The sequence below is a fragment of the Tursiops truncatus genome, chromosome 2 (assembly GCF_011762595.2).
Source record: "Tursiops truncatus isolate mTurTru1 chromosome 2, mTurTru1.mat.Y, whole genome shotgun sequence".
Lineage (NCBI taxonomy): Eukaryota > Metazoa > Chordata > Mammalia > Artiodactyla > Delphinidae > Tursiops > Tursiops truncatus.
Window position 1 is genome coordinate 165067044 of NC_047035.1, and position 25401 is coordinate 165092444.

Below are 25401 nucleotides of genomic sequence, written 5' to 3' on the forward strand. Positions count from 1 at the left end.
GGCAGCCTTTTAAAAATTAATGCTCTGCAACTGTGTTGCGTGCGCTTGAGGACATAAATGCAGGAACCTGGATCTTGGTGCTAGCTAGCTACATATTTCTGTAGAGCAGATGCAATAGGGGAAATCATTTGGGGAAAACCATTTGAAGGAATCTCAGTAAGCTGAAGTTTTCTGGGTGACATGATTTTTCTTCTTCTTTGTGGTGTGTATCTTAGAGTGATGAAATTTTAGTCCTGAAAGGACTAGCTACCAACCAGTCAACCTCTGGTCTTACAGAAGAGGAAACTATGACTTAGTGAGATTGTACGTTGCCCAATTTTGGTGCAAGCTGGCCGACAGACTCCTGGTTAAATGACTTTACCCCTGTCAGCTCTGGAATCCTGCAGACTTGGTCCCAGTTCCTCCACTAGCTAGAATTTTTGGGTAAGTTGCTTCCACGATTTGTCTCCTCAGTGTAGCCAGTATTATGAAGTGGCAGTGAGGGTTCAATGAGATGACCACACAGTCAATCACAGTGCAGCAGGCACTGAATTTGTGAGTTCCTTTCTCTCTCCCCACGCCCCTTCACTAGGAAGACAGTCTTCCTAGAGAACCGGTCTGCTCTTGTTACGGGTGATGCAGAGGAGGGATCTGCCTGAAGCCTCCTACCCCAGCATCCCTTGGTGATTGAAAGCCCTTTTTGAAGAAGTAAAGACAAGAAAGGATCAGTGGGGTTCAGGTGGCCTGGTTACACAGACTGCCCCTTCCTGCATGACCCCAGAGGACTTCCTGTTTGAGTGGTAGGTTTGGGATCACCTGATGATTTAGGGAAACATCTAGAAGGTTGTGATGGAAACAGAGGGAGGTGGTCATGGGTGTCCGTGAAGCGCTGAAATCCAGCTTTCCAGGCCCTGGAGTCCTGCCCAGGTGGCTCAGGGAGCGTTTCCACCATTCTCTGCTTCCTGAGTCTTCCCAGTTAGGGGCAGCTCTCCTCCCAGAAGCTTGGGGCAGGGGCTCCAAACACCATGCTAGAGATGATGCATGACCAAGAAAAGGCTTCTCCTGAGCCAGAATGAGAACAGTAACTCCCAACAGAAAGACTTTTTTCTTGAGCCAAATCTGAATTGTGTGAGTATCCTGCCTCCCATTTTTTTGGTATTAAAATATCTTTCCTTTCTCGTGGCAACATGGTGCCGTACAGAGGGAAAATTTCAAGCGAGAGGGCATGTTTGGATGCCCCTTACTTTGCAAAATAAAATCCTAGTAACCCTGCGTTGTGCCCTCCCCCATAATTTTTAAAAGAATGTTTAATTTGTGAAATACAAAATGAGAACAAATGCTCCAGGGAGTTTAACTTTCTCCACAGTTATTACCAATGTTATAAACCTGTCAGCCTCATAGCTGCCTGGGTAGGGGAGCTGTTAGAATTGGTCTTTGTGATGGTTTGCTTGGAAGACACAGAGTCACCTCAAACTGGTTTAAGTATAAGAATGGAATTAGTTGGAAGGAATAATTTGGAAAGACCTCACAGTGTACTGGACTCAGGAGCTGGCATGCCTAGGGGCCCAGAGAGCTGTTCTGTCTTTTAGGGTCTCCCATTGGAGTCATGGGGGTCTCTTGTCTCCCTTTTTCTATACAGATCTGCTTCATCCTTTCTCTGTACTCTTCTCTCTCTGTTTCACATTCCCTTGTGCGTGTCAGCCACAGCTTCAAATGACCTCACATTTTAAGTTCTCAGTGGATACAGACTAAAGAGCTTCATTGTCCCAGGGCTCCATTTCCAGGAAGAGCATGTGATTGGTCCAGCCAGGATCAGGTGGCTACTGCTCGGTCCAGTCAGCTGCGACTGGGCTGGGAGTGGGTGACCATACACTGCATCACTCAAACCAGGATACCTTTGAGAGTGGAAGGGAGTTACTACTAATATTTACACTGGGACAACAGGTGCAAAGCAGAACGGTCCAAGGATGCTACAATCTGTATTTACCCTGGATGTGGGACATTGGACATCAGGAACTTATCCATGTGGGCAGGGAGGAATTCCGCAGAGAGGGGGGCATTGTTTGAGGGCCAGAACCCTTTCAAAGATGGCTAAGTGTCAAGTCAAATAACAAAAGGGGAACTTTGTCATGTATTCACTGTTACTGGAGAGGGGGTTGCCTGTACGAAAAGACGACTTGGTACTCAGCTGCTCCTGGACGGTGCATCTGTTAGCTCCTTTGAGAGAGCAGAGAAGGACCTCAGAGTGTGCACAGGGGGGACAACTCCTTTAGAGGCCGCCAGCTGTCCCACTCCCTCCTCCCATGTGCCCCCGAGTGCACACAGACCTGAGAACCTCAGTGGGTGACTTCGCTCAGACCATCCCTAGCACCTCTCACCTCTGCTCTCCGTCCTCTCCCAACCCATCCTTTAATGTCAGCACTTATCCCTCAAACCCCGTTCTGCCCTGTGCTGTCACAGTGACACATCTCTTAGTGCCTCTTGTCCAACTGTTACACGTATATTATCCTTGGCCCCAAAATATACCTTAAATGCGTTATGAGCTTAAGAACCCCACAGCACTTTTAACCTCCCGAGACTCGCACCGGGCTGAGTACCAAGTCCCTGTTTCAAATGCTTCTTGCCTTTTTTTTTTTTTAATATGTCAAATCATAGCGTATCTGACACCAGTGTCAGCAATTTTCATTGTCTTTTCTCTTCCCTAAATGATGTCTCAGCATCGAGCTGGCATCTGAGGGGAGAGTACGGTGTGAGAAGATTGCTAATATGCAGTGATAGTTTGCAATGAGAAAGTGGATGACATAATAACGAGAGCAGGCGTTTATATTTGGAACTGAATAGCTGTGTTTAGGAAGCTTAAAAAAAATAAAAAAGGATTGAGCCCTTATATCTTTATTTTTATACATACTTACTCCAACCACGATGACCCTGAACAAGAAATAGAAATTTGATTTTGATTTTCTTCAAGGATTATTGCCTTTTGCAATGGAAAATGACAACTCATCAAATGCATTGTGTCTTCCATGGGCTGCAAAGATGACCAAACACCAGAGGTTGTCATTGTAGCCATGTTGCTTCAAGTAATATTATTTCTTGGCTACTTTGCTAAGCTGAATGTATTTTCTTTCTTTTTTTTTTTAAGTCAGGGATGAGGACATTTGAGTTTGATATTCTGCTGAGAATAGTAACCAGCTATCTACCTCACTGAAGACCATATGAATTTACATAACTCTTGGTGAGCTGGGCAGTGATTTAGGGTTGGTTTTTTTTTTTTTTTAAGTCTAGCAATACTCTTAAAGAGTGCCAAAGCCAGATCCCAATCTTTGTAATACAAGCAGACTTTATGAAAAATAAACCACTTCGGGGCCTTGCACAGAAACATTAACCCAAAGCAAAGAGACAAGTTAACTGTTCATGGGTGTCCTTTCTGGCTATGATGTGGGCATGTCATCTGAGCGGAGAGTTTCCTGTGGAACACCGAGGCTGGCCACCTCGATGAAGGGGGTACAGGGGGCTATGTTCTGACCTTACTTCTGTTTTCTTCTGTGGAAATGTCCTAAGAGGTGTAGCAGGGGTGGGTGTCTAGATAATACAGTAGTGCGCCTGCCAAGAGGGGTCTCCTGGTACTTTTAGCAAGAAAAGGGAAAGGAACTGACCATCGCATCCTCAAAGGGCTCCCCTAGAACATCAGGCACACCTGGGACATCCCTGAAAGAGTTCTGCAGCTGAAGCCTTGAGGCAGGACCGGCTGTATATAATTCTTAGTGTATCTTGTTCCAAAAAATTATTAAGCATTTCAAGACGGCCACAGCAGAGCATGAAACCAAGCCCAGAGCACTTTTAAATGCTGGGTTGCTTGTACACCCACAAAGCTGGTCCTACCTTGACAGTTAAGTGCTTTGGTGTTTTTAACTTCAAAATGCATCCTTAGGAAGACTTAAGAGGACGTTAAGGAATGCAAACCACGCCCCCCACCCCCCCACCCCCCCCCGCAAAAAAAACCTGGCTCCTGGGGACTGCCTGTGTCCCACGACCAGCCCGTCAGCACCTTCGGCATCTTAGTAAGAGAAAACTCACCTGCTGATTAATTCAGATCAGTTTGCCTGGAATTGTAATGAAAGCAGGGGCAGGCTTTGGGAGGGGGAAAGCTGAGATCGTGCATTCATTCATCCTAAGCCCCCCAGTTTCACTGACTCCCTTTCTTTGACCTTCTACACGTATAATCTCCAGCCTCCACACAATAGCCCAAATGATCTTACGAAAAATGTGTCTGATCCTGGCCACCTCCCCCTTCTCCCTGCCTCAAATACCTCAGTGGCATTCTGGTATCTTAGAGTCACATTGAAAATTCTCCCCTTGACACTAAGGCTCCATGAGATCTGGGCTCTTCTGGTCTCCAGTCCCACCATGTCTCCAGTCCTTGCCACTTCTTTCTGCCTCGGGGACTTTGCACATGCTGTCCCTTCCACCTGGAATGCCTTTTTCTTTTCACCCCACCCGCTGGCTTGCCCCCTCCTCCCAACTTCGCACGTCCTTGAGGTCACAGTTTACTTGCTTTTCCAACTTTCCACCCACATACACCCCCTCCCCAGCCTGGGTTACACACTGTCAATGTCTTCAGTGTCTGTCCCCTGACTCGACTGTAAGCACCATGAGGGCAGGATCATGTCTCTTTTGTCTGTCGTTCTGTTCCCAGTACCTAACGTGTGCTAGCGTGTACCTAGCAGGTGCCTGGAACACAGTAGGCACTCAACAGGTGTCTGTTGAAAGGATGAATGGACGTACCACACAGTTCGTGGTTTAAACTTAATTATACATTATCTTGTGTTATTTGTTGTCCTTCATTCATTTCACCAATTAGTTTTGAAACTCATTCACATCAGGCAACATGACATCTGTCTGTCTCTGAATTGCCCACAGAGCTCAGTATATGTTCAAGGAATGTTATTGACCAACATAGATTATGAGTGTTTTACACATTCAGTCCCTTGCCATTACAGTATAGATAACCAAGAGAGAAATTAAATTTTGTATTATGTGTGTTTAAGTTATTATAGATACCGTCTGTTGATTGGCGAGGTAAGTAATAACCAAAACTAGACATAATCCAAATTATGGGATTTCTGCCTCAAAAGAAAAAAATCAACTGTGATAGAAATATCTCCCTCACAATCATATTTTACTGATTTTGGAAACAGTCTTAATAGAAGAGTTTAAAGAACTGGGTGTGTTCAATTTACTCTGGTGCGGGTGCATCATCCGTGTTAGGTGATAAAAACGTGCACAGTCCCCTCTGCTGTGATCGTAACAACCACTAGAATTTGTCTGGCCAAAGGAATTGACTTGCCATCGTTCTTTCCTGTGATGCGGCTTGTCCTCCATGCCTTGCTTGAAACGGCATATGCACAGTAGATGTCCAGTGATAAAAATCTTAATGGAATACTCAGGGACTCTTTTCTCTCACTAACTTTCACAACTGCTACTTTGAACCACTCTGTCTTTATTTTTGTATCTAGTCCTTCCGATGGACTTTTTCTCATTGCCATGTTGTTTTTCCAGATTAGTAGACCTTGATGGCATTAAAAATATTTTCAGCATAATTAATAATAGGCTCTTTTCCACTTTCTTTCAAATGCCTTTTGCAGACAAGAAGCCCCAAACTGTCTCACAGTCCTCAGCCTCCCAACGTGGGTGACCCGGCAGAGCGTTTATCAGAGGCGTCTGGAGAGTCTTTGGAAGCCATGTCTGAGGGAGAAGCTCCAAGTCCTTTCTCCAGAGGCAGCCGGACTCGAGCGAGCCTTCCGGTGGTGAGGTCGGCCAACCAGACGAAGGAAAGATCTCTGGGTAAGCTTCGAAAGGCGGTTTCTAACGTTTATTACTGCATGTGTGTATGTTTATACTTCTGGACACATACCCCTGCATCTGGATGTTAATTTGATCTTGATTTGTAAACACACAAACTACTCAGAAACTCTGTTGATGTAGCATCAAGCCTTGAGGAGTTACCTGCTGAAGAAGCAGCAAGTCCGACCGGTCTTTGGGGCTGGGCACATTCAGAACGGGCTGGGGTTAGTCACTCAAGCAAGAGACTAGCAGTGCCTGTGGGTATTCCTGGTATAAGGAATAGCAAGGGCCGGATTACAGAATGAGCCTCATTTCTTAGGGAACCTCCTCCACGGTTTCAGAATTGTAGGCGGATGGGGTGTGAGCCCCACTCCACTGTCTGGCAGTCCAGGGGAAGATATGAATGGCTGCAGGAAGAAGAGGTACAAGGTGGCCAACACCACCGTGACTGGTAAGGAAAGCCAGAAACACAGGGCTGTTTCCTCTACCACCACATGAAAGGGTGGAGGGGTTTGGCAAGAGTGTGGCATAGCCTTGTCTTTCAATAAGCTTTTAGGAAAAGCAGGATTCTCTCCTTCCGCCTTCACTTATCATTCGCTGTTTCATATTGGATATTCACTTTCTATCTTGCTGTGCCTTTTTTCTTCCTCCTAGCCCCTTAACAAAAGGTACAGGCCATAAAGATTCAGACCTTTTTGCAAATTGTGCTGGTGTTTCATATGCTTAACCTGCCATCTCAAGGTTCTGAGTCAGTACCTGTGTTTTTCAGACGTTTGTGGTCAGGAAAAACAGGGGACAGAAACAGGGTCAACCCACAGAAGGCTTCAGGGTCTGGCCTCTGCAGAAGACAGCTGAATTCTGCCTCCTATAACTGAGCAGATGCCTTGCTTGAAGAAGAAAAGAGAGGGATGTGGGGAGGTATACTGATTTTATTTCCTCCGTTGCAGATGATAACCAGAGCAGATTGGGTTCAGACATGGTCCTAGCTCTTCTGAACAAAAACAAAAACAAACAAACAAACAAAAAACCCTGTTATTTACTTGTATTACTCATATCAATTTTTAACGTTAGACTTTGTATACTTCATCTTAGTTTAATAATCCAGGGTCGTCATTTTACAAATGAAAGATGAAAGGCCCAGAAAATCTGGTTTTTGTTCTTTGAGGTTGCATAGTTAATTAAATGGCAGAAGTGGGAAGCCCCTGCAGTTCCTATTAACTCCACTTACCAGTGAAGGCATGGGACTTGCAGGGGTGTGGTGCACTCAGGGAGCACACAGGGCTGGAGCAGTGTCAAGATGACACAGGCTGGGGCTTTCCATCAGGACTACAGAGCTTAGTGTTCTCTTAACCCCACTCATGCTTGAGGCAGGGGCACAGGAGCCTGCCAGGAGTGGAATTTCTCCTCTGTGCCTTGCAGGAAATGAATGAGGTTCAGGTCTCTGTAAAGATAGCCTGTGCTTTGCAAAGTAGAATGAAAGATAAAAACAAACGCCTGTGCGCTTCCCCATACCTGGGGGACAGCGAGCCTGTGGAATAATGGACCCTCTGTCTTGCAGGCAGGAATTTGCCCCACAGCCAAGGGTAGTTGGCAATGCAGGTAGATACCGGCTGCCTTCAGGAAGCAGGTCTCTGGGTGCAGGGGTTGCAGGAGCTGATGGCAGCCTTGCCCTAGGAACTGCTGAGCGTGGCTGCTGTTTTCTCATGGGGTGGCTGCACTTTGGCGAAACGCTGCTTTACGCTGAGCACGCCTTGCTGTGAAGTTCTGGCGAGTCACAGCAGATTCAAAACGCACAGGAGGTACTTATTCTTCCAGCTCCAGGAGAATGTTTTTGGCCAGTGATTTCCACGACTCGTGGATAGAAACAAAGGAACACAGGGAGAGGAGAGGAATGAGAAGTGTGCCCCAGCGAGGGGAGCCCTGGGGTCAGAAAATGAGGCTGCCCCTGGGCCGGCGGCTTGGTGCTGCCCTTCACCGCCGCTCTGTGGCCAATTTGCGAATGTCCTTGCGGCCGCACCTGGCTTTCACAGCATAATTCAGTTGAGCGGGGATGGGAAATAAACAGGAAAGTGTGAGTCAGGGGGAGTCTAAACACAATCTCCTGCCAGGGGCCTTGCTAGCCTTGTGTTCGGGAAAATTCCCATGTGCCTGGCTGTATTTAATGCACAGACGTGGGCTCCTGGAAAGAGCAGGCTCCCCAGAGAGCCCCGGACCGGGAGCAGCGGGATCCCCCAGCATCTTGGTGGCGAGGCGCAGCCAGGACCCCAGGCCTCAGAGGCTGCAGATGGAGGCTGAGCTGGGACCTCCTGCAGATCCACTCTTCGTGCCACCTGGAAGGCCAGCGTTTCCTTTGGGATCTGTACAATGTCATTTTATCTTTTATTTAAATTTTAATTTTTTTATACAGCTGTTTCTTATTAGTTATCTATTTTATACATATTAGTGTATATATGTCAATCCCAATCTCCCAATTCATCCCACCACCATCACTCCCCACCCCCCCGCCCCACCACTTTCCCCCCTTAGTGTCCATATGTTTGTTCTCTACATCTGTGTCTCTATTTCTGCCTTGAAAACCATTTCATCTGTACCATTTTTCTAGATTCCACATACATGCGTTAATGTACGATATTTGTTTTTCTATTTCTGACTCAGTTCACTCTGTATGACAGTCTCTAGGTCCATCCACGTCTCTACAAATGACCCGATTTCGTTCCTTTTTATGGCTGAGTAATATTCCATTGTATATATGTACCACATCTTCTTTATCCATTCGCCTGTCAATGGGCATTTAGGTTGCTTCCATGACCTGGCTATTGTAAATAGAGCTGCAGTGAACATTGGGGTACATGTGTCCTTTTGAATTATGGTTTTCTCAGGGTATATGCCCAGTAGTGGGATTGCTGGATCACATGGTAGTTCTTTTTTTAGTTTTTTAAGGGACCTCCATACTGTTCTCCATAATGGCTATATCACTTTACATTCCCACCAACAGTGCAAGAAGGTTCCCTTTTCTCCACACCCTCTCCAGCATTTGTTTGTAGAATTTCTGATGATGCCCATTCTAACTGGTGTGAGGTGATACCTCATTGTAGTTTTGATTTGCATTTCTCTAATGATTAGTGATGTTGAACAGCTTTTCATGTGCCTCTTGGCCATCTGTATGTCTTCTTTGGAGAAATGTTTATTTAGGTCTTCTGCCCAATTTTTGACTGGGTTTGTTTTTTTAATATCGAGCTGCATGAGCTGTTTAAATATTTTGGAGATTAATCCTTTGTCTGTTGATTCATTTGCAAATATTTTCTCCCATTCTGAGGGTTGTCTTTTCATCTTGTTTATAGTTTGTTTGCTGTGCAAAAGCTTTTAAGTTTCATTAGGACCCATTTGTTTATTTTTACTTTCATTACTCTAGGAGGTGGGTCAAAAAAGATCTTGCTGTGATATATGTCAAAGAGTGTTCTTCCTCTGTTTTCCTCTAAGAGTTTTATAGTGTCTGGTCTTACATTTAGGTCTTTAATCCATTTTGAGTTTATTTTTGTATATGGTATTAGGGAGTGTTCTAATTTCATTCTTTTACATGTAGCTGTCCGTGTAGTTTTCCCAGAACCACTTATTGAAGAGACTGTCTTTTCTCCATTGTATATCCTTGCCTCCTTTGTCACAGATTAGTTGACCATAGGTGCATGGGTTTATCTGGGCTTTCTATCCTGTTCCATTGATCTGTATTTCTGTTTTTGTGCCAGTACCATATTGTCTTAATTACTGTAGCTTTGTAGTATAGTCTGAAGTCAGGGAGTCTGATTCCTCCAGCTCCGTTGTTTTTTTTTTTTGCGGTACGCGGGCCTCTCACTCTTGTGGTCTCTCCCGTTGCGGAGCACAGGCTCTGGACGTGCAGGCTCAGCGGCCATGGCTCATGAGCCCAGCCGCTCCGCGGCATGTGGGATCTTCCCAGACCGGGGCACGAACCCGTGTCCCCTGCATCGGCAGGTGGACTCCCAACCACTGCGCCACCAGGGAAGCCCCAGCTCTCTTTTTTTCTCTCAAGATTGCTTTGGCTGTTCAGGATCTTTTGTGTTTCCATACAGATTTTAAGATTTTTTGCTCTAGTTCTGTAAAAAATGCCATTGGTAATTTGATAGGGATTGCACTGAATCTGTAGATTGCTTTGGGTAGTAGAGTCATTTTCATAATATTGATTCTTCCAATCCAAGAACATGGTATATCTCTCCATCTATTTGTGTCATCTTTGATTTCTTTCCTCAGTGTCTTATAATTTTCTGAGTACAGGTCTTTTACCTCCTTAGGTAGGTTTATTACTAAGCATTTTATTCTTTTTGTTTCAATGGTGAATGGGATTGTTCCTTAATTTCTCTTTCTGATCTTTCATTGTTAGTGTATAGGAATGCAGGAGATTTCTGTGCATTAATTTTGTATCCTGCAACTTTACCAAATTCATTGATTAGCTCTAGTAGTTTTCTGCTGGCATCTTTAGGATTCTCTATATATAATATCATGTCATCTGCAAACAGTGACAGCTTTACTTCTTCTTTTCCGATTTGGATTCCTTTTATTTCTCTTTCTTCTCTGATTGCCATGGCTAGGACTTCCAAAACTATGTTGAATAATAGTGGCGAGAGTGGACATCCTTGTGTTCTTCATGATCTTAGAGGAAATGCTTTCGGTTTTTAACCATTGAGAATGATGTTGGCTATGGGTTTGTCATATATGGCCTTTATTATATTGAGGTAGGTTCCCTCTATGCCCACTTCCTGGAAAATTTTTATCAAGAGTTATCAAGAGTTTTTATCATAATTTGACAAAATTCAGAAGCTTTTTCTGCTTCTATTGAGATGATCATATGGTTTTTATTCTTCAGTTTGTTAGTATGGTGTATCACATTCATTGATTTGCGTATATTGAAGAATCCTTGCATCCCTGGGATAAATCCCACTTAATCATGGTGTATGATCCTTTTCATGTGTTGTTGGATTCTGTTTGCTAGTATTTTTTGAGGATTTTTGCATCTATATTCATCGGTGATATTGAATTTTCTCTTTTTGTAGTAGCTTCGCCTGGTTTTGGTATCAGGGTGATGGTGGCCTCATAGAATGAGTTTGGGAGTGTTCATTCCTCTGCAATATTTTTCCCTTTTTTTTTTTTTTTTTTTTTTGCGGTACGCGGGCCTCTCACTGTTGTGGCCTCTCCCGTTGCGGAGCACAGGCTCCGGACGCGCAGGCTCAGTGTCTATGGCTCACAGGCCCAGCCGCTCCACGACATGTGGGATCTTCCCGGACCGGGGCACGAACCCGTGTCCCCTGCATCAGCAGGCGGACTCTCAACCACTGCGCCACCAGAGAAGCCCCATTCCTTTGCAATTTTTTGGAAGAGTTTGAGAAGGATGGGTGTTAGCTCTTCTCTAAATGTTTGATAGAATTCACCTGTGAAGCCATCTGATCCTGGACTTTTGTTTGTTGGAAGATTTTTAATCACAGTATCAATTTCATTATTTGTGACTGGTCTGTTCATATTTTCTATTCCTCCTGGTTCAGTCTTGGAAGGTTATTCCTTTCTAAGAATTTTTCCATTTCTTCCAAGTTGTCCATTTTATTGGCACAGAGTTAATTGTAGTAGTCTCTTATGATGCTTTGTATTTCTGCAGTGTCCATTGTAACTTCTCCTTTTTCATTTCTAATTTTACTGATTTGAGTCCTCTCTTTTTCTTGAGGAGTCTGGCTAAAGGTTTATCAATTTTGTTTATCTTCTCAAAGAACCAGCTTTTAGTTTTATTGATCTTTGCTATTATTTTCTTTGTTTCTATTTTGCTTATTTCTGCTCTGATCTTTATGATTTCGTTTCTTCTACTAACTGGGTTTTTTGTTTGTTTGTTATTCATTCTCTAGTTCCTTTAGGTGTAAGGTTAGATCGTTTATTTGAGATTTTTCTTGTTTCTTGAGGTACGATTGTACTGATATAAAGTCCCCCACTATTATTGTGTTACTGTCGATTTCCTCTTTTATAGCTGTTAGCATTTGTCTTATGTATTGAGGTGCTCCTATGTTGGGTGCATATATATTTATAATTGTTTTTTTTTTTTTTTTTTTTTTTATAAATTTATTTTATTTATTATTTCTGGCTGCGTTGGGTCTTCGCCGCCGCACGCGGGCCCTCCCTAGCTGCGGCGAGCAGGGGCCACTCCCCGCTGCAGTGCGCGGGCCCCTCACTGCAGTGGCCTCTCCCGCCGCGGAGCATGGGCTCTAGGCGTGCGGGCTTCAGCAGCCGCGGCTCGTGGGCTTCAGTAGTTGTGGCTCGCGGGCTGTAGAGGGCAGGCTCAGCAGTTGTGGACACGGGCCCAGTTGCTCCGCGGCATGTGGGATCCTCCCGGACCAGGGCTCGAACCAGCATCCCCTGCATTGGCAGGCGGACTCCCAACCACTGCTCCACCAGGGAAGCCCTATAATTGTTTTATCTTCTTCTTGGATTGATCCCTTGATCATTATGTAGTGTCCTTCCTTGTCTGCTGTAACATTCTTTATTTTAAAGTCTTTTTATCTGGTATGAGTATAGCTACTCGAGCTTTCTTTTGATTTTCATTTGCATGGAATATCTTTTTCCATCCCCTCACTTTCAGTCTGTATGTGTCCCTAGGTCTGAAGTGAGTCTCTTGTAGACAGCATATATATGGGTCTTATTTTTGTATCCATTCAGTGAGCCTGTGTCTTTTGGTTGGAGCATTTAATCTATTTACATTTAAGGTAGTTATCAATATGTATATTTCTATTACCATTTTCTTAATTGTTTTGGGTTTGTTATTGTAAGTCCTTTGCTTCTCTTGTGTTTCCTGCATAGAAAAGTTCCTTTAGTATTTGTTGTAGAACTGGTTTGGTGGTGCTAAATTCTCTTAGCTTTTGCTCATCTGTGAAGCTTTTGATTTCTCCATTGAATCTGAATGAGATCCTTGCCAGGTAGAGTAATCTTGGTTGTAGGTTCTTCCCTTTCATCACTTTAAATATATCATGCCACTCCCTTCTGGCTTGTAGAGTTTCTGCTGAGAAATCAGCTGTTAACCGTATGGGAGTTCCCTTGTATGTGATTTGTCATTTTTCCCTTGTTGCTGTTAATAATTTTTCTTTGTCTTTAATTTTTGTCAGTTTGATTACTATGTGTCTCAGCATGTTTCTCCTTGGGTTTATCCTGCCTGGGACTCTGCGCTTCCTGGACTTGGGTGGCTATTTCCTTTCCCATGTTAGGGAAGTTTTCGACTATAATCTCTTCAAACATTTTCTCAGGTCCCTTCTAGCCCTCTTCTCCTTCTGGGACCCCTATAATGCAAATCTTGGTGTGTTTAATGTTGTCCCAGGGGTCTCCTAGGCTGTCTTCATTTCTTTTCACTCTTCTTTCTTTATTCTGTTCTGCGGCAGTGAATTCCACCATTCTGTCTTCCAGATCACTTATCCATTCTTCTCCCTCAGTTATTCTGCTACTGATTCCTTCTAGTGCATTCTTCCCTTCAGTTATTGTATTGTTCTTCTCTGTTTGTTTGTTCTTCAATTCTTCTAGGTGTTTGTTAAACATTTCTTGTGTCTTCTTGATCTTTGCCTCCATCCTTTTGCCAAGGTCCTGATCATGTTCACTATCATTATTCTGAATTCTTTTTCTGGAAGGTTGCCTATCTCCACTTCATTTAGTTGTTTTTCTGGGGTTTTGTCTTGTTCCTACATCTGGTACCTAGTCCTCTGCCTTTTCATTTTGTGTATCTTTCTGTGAATGTGGTTTTCATTCCATAGGCTGCAGAATTGTAATTCTTCTTGCTTCTGCTGTCTGCCCTCTTTTCTTTCGTCTTAATCCACAGAATTTTAGGATCTCCCTCCCAAGTCCTGTTGATCTTGTGTTTAGTTAAAATGGTCATAGTTGGTTCATCATGGGTTATTGCATTAATTCTGATTTTTAAAATTGTCTCATTAAAATATTATTTTATCTTGATTATTGAGTTCGGTGGGGAGGAGCCTTCAATTTTGCACCCGAGGAGAGTACCTCACTCTCCTCACCCCAGTAGCTGCCTGTGTGTCACCCCAGGGACTTCACATCTCATGGGGTGACCTCCAGCCACAGAGCCCAGAAGAGGCAGAGTTGGGAAAGCCCAGCTCCCAGGCTTCACTTCTGCACATACGCAGTGTGTCACTGGAGCCGTTCCCCAGCTCTGGGAGTCACGTCTGGACCAATCCTCCAACCACTCCTGCTCCCTGGAGGGGATGCAACCTTGCTCTCACTCTAGGCAGCCTGTGCCTGGAGATAAACCTGCCAGCTTAATCATTTTTCCACTTGGATAATCCCTCCTTTCTACTACTTTGGCATAGTAGAAAGCGAGGAGCCGGGGGAGGCTGGGCTTGGTGCATTGCACAGAGGCTTTTAGAAGCCATGCAAGAGAGAGAAGGTTTAGCCCTAAGCTGCTGTTTAGGACAGAGAAGTTAGACATTGCTGGTGTCTATACAATATTCTTTCTCCGTTGCTGTCCTGGATGCAAGATGTGAGCTTCTCATTCTGGCACTTCAGGCAGGACCAAATGACAGCAAAACCCAAAAATCTTTTCTGATGCTGAGGACCAACTAGTCACTCTTGGAGACTGACAAAGCAGAAAGGTAAAGAAAGAATTTGATCAGCAGCTCTGATTTATAACGTGACCGGGTTCCAAAAACCTATCACCTCTAAATCTTCACTTGTACAGAGTGGTGGGGTCCCCATGCCCTCCACCCATCCAGAGACCAAATGAAATTCTTCTCAGTGGAATTTATGCCATTTCTGCTTACCTCTCTCTCTTCAGTGAAAAGAGAGACCATTAGGAGAAAGGAAGTCTACAAAAGAAAGTAAAATCAGTTTTGCAGTAGATTTGAGTTTTAGAAATAATTTCCGTGAAGAATTGTCCCGCTGATATTAGGTCTGGGTCTTAATGATGGAGTCGTTTCCTTTTAATCATTGCTGTCTTATAAATGTCTGTCTGGAATGCAACCACGGGCAGGGGCTGCTGTCTGGCTTCTTCGTGGTCGGCCTCGGGGGAAAGGGTAGCCACAAGATGTTCCCACCCTTCTGTGTACCCTCAGGAATTTGAAAATAAAACTCATGTGAAAACAAGAACAGCAACTTCCTTCTCCCTGCAGCCACATGCCTTGGTTGACCGTATCCTGAAGGGTTAGCTTTGGAAAAGGCACCTCCCTTACCAGCCCAGCAGCCAGAGGTGCTGCCATGTCTGTAACGAATTACCTGTTAAACACTCAGACCCAACACGCAAGAATGATTTGAAAAGGCTCGGGAGGATTTTAGACTAGTTGAGGGAGAACTTGCCCAACGTGTGTCCCTTCTCCGTGGCTGTTCTTTTATTTCAAGGTGGTTACAGTGATGGTGACCATTTGCTGGTGGGGGTATTTAAGGAACAGAAGGTTCTCTGTTGTCACAATCGCCCCTCCTGTGCAGAAGAGTGGGTAGGAGGTTAGAGAAAAAGATGGAGGAAACGTCTGTCTGTAAAGCGGAAAACCAAGAAGGTTTATAGGCAAAGACTGTGAGCCTCGTATTAGATTGAGAGTGAAGAGGTATCCGTAGGATAGTTTAAAAAAGAAATGAGTTTCAGACAAATGGAAAGATATGTATTGCTCTATAGAGTAAGTGAAGCACTTCTGGAATTTGTTTTCCTAAGTGCCAGTAGTGATTGACATGTAATAGTATAAAAACTAAAATTTACAGAAGAGAGTATGATTGCAGGTCAGTAGCTTTGGGGCACATTCCTGACCTTTTTAAAGTGCAATCAAAGAAAAGGTCAGAGGATCGTCTCTAGCTTGGGAACTCAGTGGACAGGGTGGGAGGATTTGGTGACCGGCCGGCGTGGTCCACTCCAGTCTCCTTCTGGCGTGCCTCCCTTTACTTTGGAGCCTGGAAGGCAGACCCATTCTGGAATAGAAGATGCGCTGGGTTCTGGAAGTAGGGACCAAGGCATCTGTGGAGGCTTTGGGTTTTCTTTAGCATCGTTTGCTGAGAGGTCTCTAGGCAGTCACTCGCTGGATAGGGTTGAAAGTCAGGGTACCAGGCATCCATTTTTCTCCTTCTGAGGGCACGGGTGTGGTCTGGTTTTCAGCAGGACCAGCTGCTTCCTGACTTCCAAAGTGGAGTCACAGTGGTCCAGGGCTGTGACCGTGGACCGGAAGCTTCCTCCCCATCAAACGGGTTCTGCAACGTCCCAGTTCTCCAGTGAACATTCAGCTCAGTGATTCCACAAGCCATTTAATGAATCTGTCTGGGTTTTTTTTGTTTGTTTGTTTGTTTGCTTAAAGCTGGAGTTGGTTCAGTTCTCTGCAACTGAACTCTGACAGATACGTGGGGTCTGATTTGCTGTTTTTGTGGAAGTTGTAGTGCCTGCCCCTTCTTCACGTTCTAGAAAATATGGCAAGTACTGGTAGATCCAGACTGATGACTTTCAGAGACTTGGCAGTGAACTGGAGAATGGACTGGAGGTGTGGTTTCCCAACTGTGTTCCTCAGAGCTCTGGAGTTTTGTGGAGTTTTCTCTACTCTAAATGTTGTACTTTCATAAAAGATTTCATTTGGCAAATGAGCTATGCTGAACTGCTAACACCCACACAGTAAAAAACATTAAGTAGACCAAGGGGCGTTGGAGAATAAGGAAAGAGAGAAGTTATGAAGAAATTTCCTTTCGATAACAGCAGTCCTCGAGTACTTCTATTTGGCTATATCGGGTGAGTCAAAAAGATTGATATCATGAATGTGCTGAAAGGTAATTTTTTAAAAAAGTGAATCAATCTTTAAGCTAAGGGAGAAAAAATGGATTTGGGACAGGGAATTAACCACTGAAAGGAATATTTCAAGAATTCCTCTGGTATAGCAAAACATGTTTTTGTGATAGAAGTAATCACCCCCCAATTTTCCTTTACAAGCTTGGATTTTCATATATGAGGTTTTCTGAAAGAAGGGAGAACTCATCCAAGTTTACCCACTTGGCTCTTAAATTCACCCATATGAAAGAATGTTCTTGCAAAAGATTGTGTAGAGTCATGATTTGTTTGTACTTACTTTAAAAAATAAAGTTAGTCAGATGTCTTTCGAAATCCCTTGCTATTAACATTCCTGGGTTGAAACTTTAGAACAGATTACTCAGACTTTGAGGAAATGATGTAGTTAATGCGGAACCTACAGAGTTCCGTGCCCTTTACCGACATCTCAAGGATTGCTTTGCAGGCAGGATGCAGGTAGGGAAAGCATCAATGAAGGTGAATAGAAGGTTTGGTGGAATCTAAGGGTCGGAGCCCTCCCCAAGGCACCATTAATTTACAGGGTCTGCCGTCTGTTGGCTGAGTACCAGTGAAAAGACTTGCAGAAGACTTGGGGTGTACTGTGTCTGTTCCTTCCTTTACAACCGGGGTGTTGCTAAACCTGGACCACAGGTCACCTTTTTGTAAACTTAACAGCAAACATGTCTAAACTGCAGGTGGAGCTATAGGGCTAAATAGCTGGAAAGGTGACTTCGGTTTCCTAAGCTATTTCAGAAAATCAGTCTGCCTATAAGCCAGTGTGAAATATTTCTCTCTCTCTGTCACAGCCATGAAACCCCATTCAAACCCAGAGACCTAGATAATGTTTATGCTTTTTTTTCTGATGTTAAAATACCCTTATTCAAAAAAGAACTCTTCATCGAGTTTCATAAGACAACAGAAGAAAGCAAGGCAAGTTTTATCTGTGTAAGGTATAAATATACTTCTCTACATCCAAAATAGATTTGATTTGGCATAAAACAGTAATGGTATATAAGAACCATTAAAACAAGAATTAATACAAGTAGCAGTTGGGCATCATATGTGTGCCAGGAAAATTAGGATAAGAATAATTGCTGTAATTGCAATCGAGACAAAAACAGAAGACGAAAGGATTAACGTGTAATGAGCTCCATGAATTTCATGATTTAAGAAGAGGTTTAATGCAGGGGACACGGGTTCGTGCCCCGGTCCGGGAGGATCCCACGTGCCACGGGGCGGCTGGGCCCGTGAGCCATGGCCGCTGAGCCTGCGCGTCCGGAGCCCGTGCTCCGCAACGGGAGAGGCCCCAACAGAGAGAGGCCCGCGTACCGCAAAAAAAAAAAAAAAAAAAAAAAAAAAAAAAAAAAGAAGAGGTTTATAGCAGCCCATTTAGAACATTATAGTCCAAGAACCCCTGTATCTTAATGCTGTTGACATCATATTATGCAATAGACAGTTATATTTAACAGTTGTTTTATGGAAAGCTTCTTTGTCTAAAACTTCAAAATCCAAGGACATAGTATGAAACCATCTTTTTAAAGGTTATGTCTTTTGGACTCTGTAGGTTTCTAGCGATCTAATCTGATACATGGAAAGAGTTCATACCGTCTTGATAATTCACCTGGCCCCCAGGTGGTTGGCCCTTGGCAATTAATCATCTCATCAGGGTGGGTAACTTCAGATAGAGAGGAATATTTGAGAAGCATGTCATGGCTGAAGGCTTGAAAGGAAAAAGAGAGTTGAAGAAGAAATCTCTCCCGGAATTCCAAATTCCTAATAATACCAACTGTTACTCTGTACTCTCTCCAGGGATGAGGTTGAAAGTATCTGGATTGAGATGATGTAGTCTGATATACTCCGCTACAGTTTGGTTGGAACAAGAGATCAGACATTGAACTACTTTTGGGGGAAAAAATTTCATTTACCAGTTGCTGTTGTTTTCCTTTGCCTCAAAAACTCTACCTAAAATCTGTTGACTGTGCCTTGCTATTTTTTCTGGTAAGTGCAAAATTCATTGCACCCTTAAGGGTTTCTTGCCAAGTTAGTTTGTTTTTTAAAAGCTGACTTTAAAACATAATCCTTTACATGCATCTAATTCTATAAGAGTTCGCACACATTTTTTGCACCTGCTTTTTAAAGATGATTCTATGGACTGCTAAAAATAATATTAAGATGCAAGCCAGCTTTGTGTCATATACCCAAGTAAAATTCCATCCATGGTGCCCTCATGCTAAACGTGGCCTCCAGAGAGCTGCCTGCTGACATCTGGAAACTGAGATTTGTGGCAGCTTCTTCTATTTCAGGCAGAGTGTAAGAACAGAGGGAACTTCACATCTGTGTTGTTAGAGGGTAGATGTATATCTTCTTAGGCAAAGAAATTGGTGATTTTCCATCGAATTTCTCAAGTAAGCTCTGTGACAGGGGATTGCAGCTAAGTGGCTTCGGGTCTGGAGATGAGGTCCTGTCCACCTCACCTATCTACGTGAGGCCCAGTCTCCATTCCAGAAGCTGCTTTTGAGCACGACAGTAGGTGAGTGCCAAGGCGCCACCACAATGCTCTTTAGTTTCTTATCAGTTTGGGCCGCTCTCTGAGGGGCTGTTATTGGCCAAACTGTATCTTCCCCTATTTCCCCCACCTCCAAGTTTGTATGTTGAAGTCCTAACCCCTAGTACCTCAAAATGTGACTGTCTTAGGAGAAAGACCTTTAAAAAGGTAATTAAGTTAGAATGAGGTCACAAGGGTGGGCCCTCATCCGATAGGACTGGTGTCCTTATAAGAAGAGAAGGTTAGGACACAGGCATGTGCAGAGGGAAGGCCATGTGAGGACACAGGGGGAAGACTGCCATCTATGAACCAAGGAGAGAAGCCTCCGAAGAAACCAATCCGGCCGACACCTTGGTCTCAGACTTCTAGCCTTCAGAACAGTGAGAGAACAGATTTCTGTTGTGAAGCCCCCCAGTCTGTGGAGCCTTGTTATGGCGGCCCCAGCACACTAACACAGAGACTCAGGACACTCTTTTCCTCCTACTTCCTTTGTCATATGAGGGGACAGCCAGGTTTATGGCAGTTGTCACAAACTTAAGGTATTTCTTTCTTCAAGACAGTAAAATTCGATTCGTCAAGGTTTCTGTTTATTTTAAGTTGAGTTTTATTCTATCCTCTTCCACCTTTGCTCAGTGCATCAACTTGGTTTCTTCGCATTGCAAGGGGAAATCTTAAACTCCCGGGACAGATTCATCTTCCATGACTGCTTTTCTGTCTGACGTCTCCCCAGCCCCATCTTCAGATTTAGCAAATGAAAGTTGCTTCACATCTAAGTGACTTCACCGGATTCCATCAAGAAAAGCTCCGAATGTCATCATGCTGAGTTTGAGGTCTCAGGAGTTTGGTGATGTCATTAAAAATGATACTCCCACCAACTTTCCACTTTCAGAATTTTTCTAGGGTGTTAATTGGCTTTCAGACGTCTCTGGCTAAATGTCTCCCAGTAATATTAAAACTAAACATGATAAAAATAAATCCTTCATTTTTTTTTTGCTCCACAAGTTTTGCCCATTTCTCAATTTTTTTTCTCCATTCATGTATTTATGCATTTATTAAGAATCTGTTCAGTTCCTGGCACTGTTAAAGGTGTCATGGTGAGTTATTTAAAAAATATATGAAATCTGGTTCTTGTATTCAAGGAATTTTCAGTAAACTAAAGACACATGGTAACCATGTAAGGTCTTTAAAATGTACATAAATCAAAGAGTACACAGATGAAGCTGTGCGTACACCCAGCCATACTGGCCTCTTGGCTGTGCCGCATCAGGAATAGACCCGTGCTGCTCTCTCTGTCTGGATTCAGCCCCCATTCACAGGCCCCCATGTCTGCATGGCCCCTGCTCACTTCATTCAGAGCTAAGCTCAAATGGCCTCATCAGAGAGCCCTCCCCTGAGTAAGATGGGACCCACCCTGCCAATCCTTTTTGCATCCTTTCTCATGACACATCATTTGGGACAGTGGTTCTCAAATTTTAGCCGAGATATTATTAAAACACAGACGTCTGGCTCTGCTTATCGCATTTATGGTTCAGTGGACCTGGGATGAGACCCAAGAATTTGCAGCTCTAGCTAGTTCCTAGGTGATGCTGGCGCTTCTGGTCAGGGGATCGCTGATTCAGGGTAATATTGTGCCCTAGGAAAGATGTTAACGTGTCATTACAATGTAGCACCACATGAGGGCGCTTTCATCGGTTCACAGTAGGGGATGGAAAGTAGTCCTCCTACTTTGGCAGGAAAACGTGGAGGCCTTAAATGTCTGGCCTGGTCCACGTCCTTGAACTAGAGTATTTAATTCCAGCCCACGTGACTGGCAGGACTGTCACAAGAAGTATGGGGGTACACAGCCTCCTGCAGCAAGCCGTGGAGCCAACCTGCTAAGCTAGGACTGTCTTGTCTTCTGCTCTGTGCAGTTCCTGTTTCTGATCCCTACTTGGTCGCTGAACTACCTTTATCTTGCACCTCATCACCCAGCTTGACACACTTGGAAATGTCGGTAGAGCCAACAGTGGAAAGGTAGCTGGACTCTTCACAGGACTTCATGCCTCTCTCTACCATGTCCCAGTTTCCTCAATTCAGGTGTTCCCCCCACCAGCGTCCTGCCCTTGTCTGCCCCAGGGGAACCCTGGCCCCAGTCATGGTCAGTTAACACCCAGCTATTGGTACTGCTTGTTGTACTGACAAGGCAGAGGCAGATGGACGAGGCCAGGGCTGAAGACTTTCCTGGAGGAGAGAGTTCCCTTGGATTTGCATGATTCTAGAGTAGCGTTCTTTCATATGCTTTCATTTGCCTTCATAAAAAGAGTCAAGTAATATAGGAACCTTTTTAAGAGGAAAAGAGTTCAATTTAACATATTAATTGAGTACATTTTAAATACCTGCAATACACATGGTGCTGTATTAGGTAGGAAGAAAGGAAATCATTCTTTTGACAAACACTGACTGAGTTCCTACTAAGACAGCCCTGGGTGCAGTCAACAAGAGTCACAACCCTCTAGAGCTTCTATTCTGTTGGGAGAGGCGGAGGATAAACAAATAAAATAGGGAATAGATGGTATAGATACTAAGGAGAAAAATAAAATAGGGGCAGGGGTATAGGGAGTGCTGAAGAGATGAAGGTGTTAGAGTTGTCATTCTGAAAAGGATGGACAGGGAGAACATCACTGAGAAAGTGGCACGTGAGCCATGATCCAGAGCGCGTGAAGATGTGAGCCGCACAGATGTCTGGGGGAGGAGAATTCCAGGCAGAGGGATCAGCCAGTGCAAAGACTTTGCGCAAGGGCACACCAAGAGCATTCAAGGAACAGCAAGGAGACCACTGTGATTGGAGTCACTCTGTAACAGAGGAGTAGGGAATGAGGTTGGAGAAGCCCCGGGAGCCGAACAGTATAGGGCTTTGACAACGGCAAAGGCTTGGGCTGCACTGTCCTCATCGTGATGGGAATGGCTATATTGCAGAATTATGAGCAGTGGCATCGCTCCCATTTTAAAGATTGTATTGTGGCTGCTGGGTGTGGAATAGACTAAAGGGGGCCTGGGCACATGTTGCGAAGACCAGTTAGGAGTCTTGGCATAATGTGGGGAGATGAGAAGGTTAGCAGTGGAAGCGGTGAGAAGAATTTGGATTCTGTAGGTGTTTTGAAATTAGAGTAAGAAGGATCCCTGCCATACAGGGGGTCTAATGAAGGAGGCTTACATATAAGAAATCACCACAGCAGCTAATACTTACTGAGCGCTGACTCTATGCCAGATATGCGAATCTAACACACGGTGCAGCAAAGCCAGGATCTGAACCCTGGCAGTCTGTCTGCAGAGCCCACATGCTAAACCACTATACTGAAAAGAGAAAGCAAGAAGAAGGCAGAAAACAGTGGAATAATATCTTCAAAAGCCTGGGGAAAGTATCACTTTGAATGAATATTTCTTTAACTGGCAAAATTATTACTTAAGGGTGAGGGCAAAAAGAAGACATTTTCAGGTAAATGGATGAAGAGTATTTAGCATTCACAGGCTCTGGCTGAAAGAACTAGTAGCATATGTATTTCACACAAAAATCCTCAACAAAATATTAGCAAATCAGATCCAAAAATGTATTAAAAAAATACGTCACCACTGAGTGGGATTTATTCCAGGTATGCAAGGCTGGTTCAGTGTTTGAAATACAATCAGTGTAATCTACCATATCAACAGGCTAAAGAAGAAAAAATCATATGATTATATCAATTGGCACATAAAAAGCATTTGAAAGAAACCGATACCCATACATGATTTTTTAAAAACTCCTAGCAAACTAGGAATGGAGGGGAACTTTCTCACATCATAAAGGGCATCGACAAAAAAAAACCTACTGCTCACATCATACTTAATAACGAGAGACTGAAAGCTTTCTCTCGAAGTTTGGGAACATGGCAGGAATGTCCAACCTCACCACTCTTATTCAACATAATTCGAGAAGTTCTAGCCAGTTCAGCAGACAAGAAAAAGGAATAAAAAGCATGCCATTTGGAAAAGAAAATATAAAACTCACTGTTTCCAAGTGATGTTATCTACGTAGAAAATCCCAAAGAATGTACCAAAACAACAATAATGACAACAACCCTCTTGGAGAATAAGTGAGTTCAGCAAGGTCACAGGATCCTGGGTTAACATACAAACTCAACTGCATTTCTGTATGCTAACAGCAAACACCTGGAAGCTAAAACAAAAGGCATAATAGCATTCACAGTTGCTCTGAAGAAAATTAAATATTAAGTATAAATCTAACAAAACATGGATAGGATCTGTATGCTGAAAATTACAATATGCTGAGGAAAGTAATCAAAGACCTAATAAGTGAAGAAACACGGTTTTCATCAATTGGAAGCCTCAGCAAAGTAAAGATGTCTGTTTTCCCCAAATTGATCTATAGGATTAAAACAATTCCTATTAAAATCACAGCAAGATTTTTTTTTGAAACATACACAAGCTTATTCTGAAATTTATATAAAAAGGCAAAGGAGCCTTTTATAGAATATTTAAAATAGCTAAGACAATTTTGAGAAAGAATAGAACGTGAGAACTCAGTCTACCTGATTTCAAGCCTTACCACAGAGCTATAGAAATCAAGACTGTACCATATTAGCAGGGGGGTAGACACATAGATCAAGGAAACAGAATAGAGAACCCAGAAATACACCCATAAAATTATGCTGATCTGATTTTTGACAAAATTGCAAAAGCAATTCAATGAAAGAGAGACGGCTTTTTCAACAAGTCATACTGGATCGATTGGACATCCACAGGCAGAAAAGAGAACTTTAACCTAATTCTCACACTAGTACAAAAATTAACTCAAAATAGATCATGGACTTTATTTATTTATTTATTTTTGCGCTACGCGGGCCTCTCACTGTTGTGGCCTCTCCCGTTGCGGAGCACAGGCTCCAGACCCGCAGGCTCAGCGGCCATGGCTCACGGGCCCAGCCGCTCCGCGGCACGTGGGATCTTCCAGGACCGGGGCACGAACCCATGTCCCCTGCAGGCGGACTCTCAACCACTGTGCCACCAGGGAATCCCTAGATCATGGACTTTAATGTAAAATGTAAAACTATAAAAACCTTTAGAAAAAGATAAGAGATGTTATTCTGGACTTGGAGCTTTGTGAAGAGTTCTTAGACAGGACACTGAAAGCACAATCCATAAAAAAGAAAAACTAGACCTTCTCCAAAAAGTGTCCAAAAACATGGACCTTGTTAAGATGAAAATATAAGCTACAATCTGGGAGAAAAATATTTGTAGTCATGTAACTGACAAAGGACTAATATTTAAAATATACAAAGAACTCAAACTCAACAGTAAAAAATCAAACAATCCAATTAGAAAAATACGGTAAGAGACGTAAGAGACATTTCAGCTGGAAAGGATGTACGGATAGTAAATAAGGACATGGAAATATGTTCATCATTAGCTTTTTGGGAAGTGCAGATTTAAATATAGTGCAGAGACATCACTACACATATGTCAGAGTGGTTGAAATTTAAAATAATGATAACAGCAAGTGTTAACAAGGATGCAGATAAACTGGGTCACTCATACATTGCTGGTGGGAATGTAAAATGGTACAGTCACTCTGGAAAACAGTTTTACAGTTTCTTTTAAAACTAAAAATGGGGGCTTCCCTGGTGGCGCAGTGGTTGAGAGTCTGCCTGCCGATGTAGGGGACGTGGGTTCGTGCCCCGGTCCGGGAAGATCCCACATGCCGCAGAGCGGCTGGGCCCGTGAGCCATGGCCGCTGAGCCTGCGCGTCTGGAGCCTGTGCTCCGCAACGGGAGAGGCCACAACAGTGAGAGGCTCGCGTACCCAAAAAAAAAAAAAAAAAAAAAAAACTAAAAATGGCTTATAGTATGACCCAGCATTTACAGTATTTGGCTTTTATCTCAGGAAAATGAACACTTATATTCACCAAGAAACTCGTACATGGATGTTAACAGCAGCTTTGTTTGTAATACCAACAGCTGGAAACTATGCACATGTCCTTCAGTGGGCGAATAGTAAGTAAAGTGCAGTACCTCCATACCTTGGAATACTGCTGCCATAAAAAGGGACAAACTGTTGATTCTTGCAATACCTTGGATGTACCTGAAGGGGATTATTCAGTGTCTGTGGGGGGGTGGGGGAAAGCACCAATTTCTAAAGGTACTATTCCATTTACTTAAAACACTATTTAAATAAAATTATACAAATAGGGAACAAATTAGTAGTTGCC

At 43.6% G+C, this 25401-nt stretch overlaps 1 protein-coding gene across 7 annotated transcripts in view; it reads left to right on the forward strand.

Annotated features, from left to right (window-relative positions):
- The window catches only part of KIAA1217 (KIAA1217 ortholog), a 327363-nt gene that overhangs the window by 150950 nt on the left and 151012 nt on the right, over positions 1 to 25401 (forward strand). For 6 of the 7 annotated variants that reach the window (XM_019933420.3, XM_073801649.1, XM_019933421.3 and 3 more), the window contains exon 3: positions 5625 to 5823. In XM_019933420.3, coding sequence (XP_019788979.1) covers positions 5625 to 5823 — 199 coding nt within the window. Of the gene's footprint in view, positions 1 to 5624; positions 5824 to 16542; positions 16562 to 25401 lie in introns of those variants that run through there. The other variant, XM_033852442.2, reaches the window with a different exon arrangement.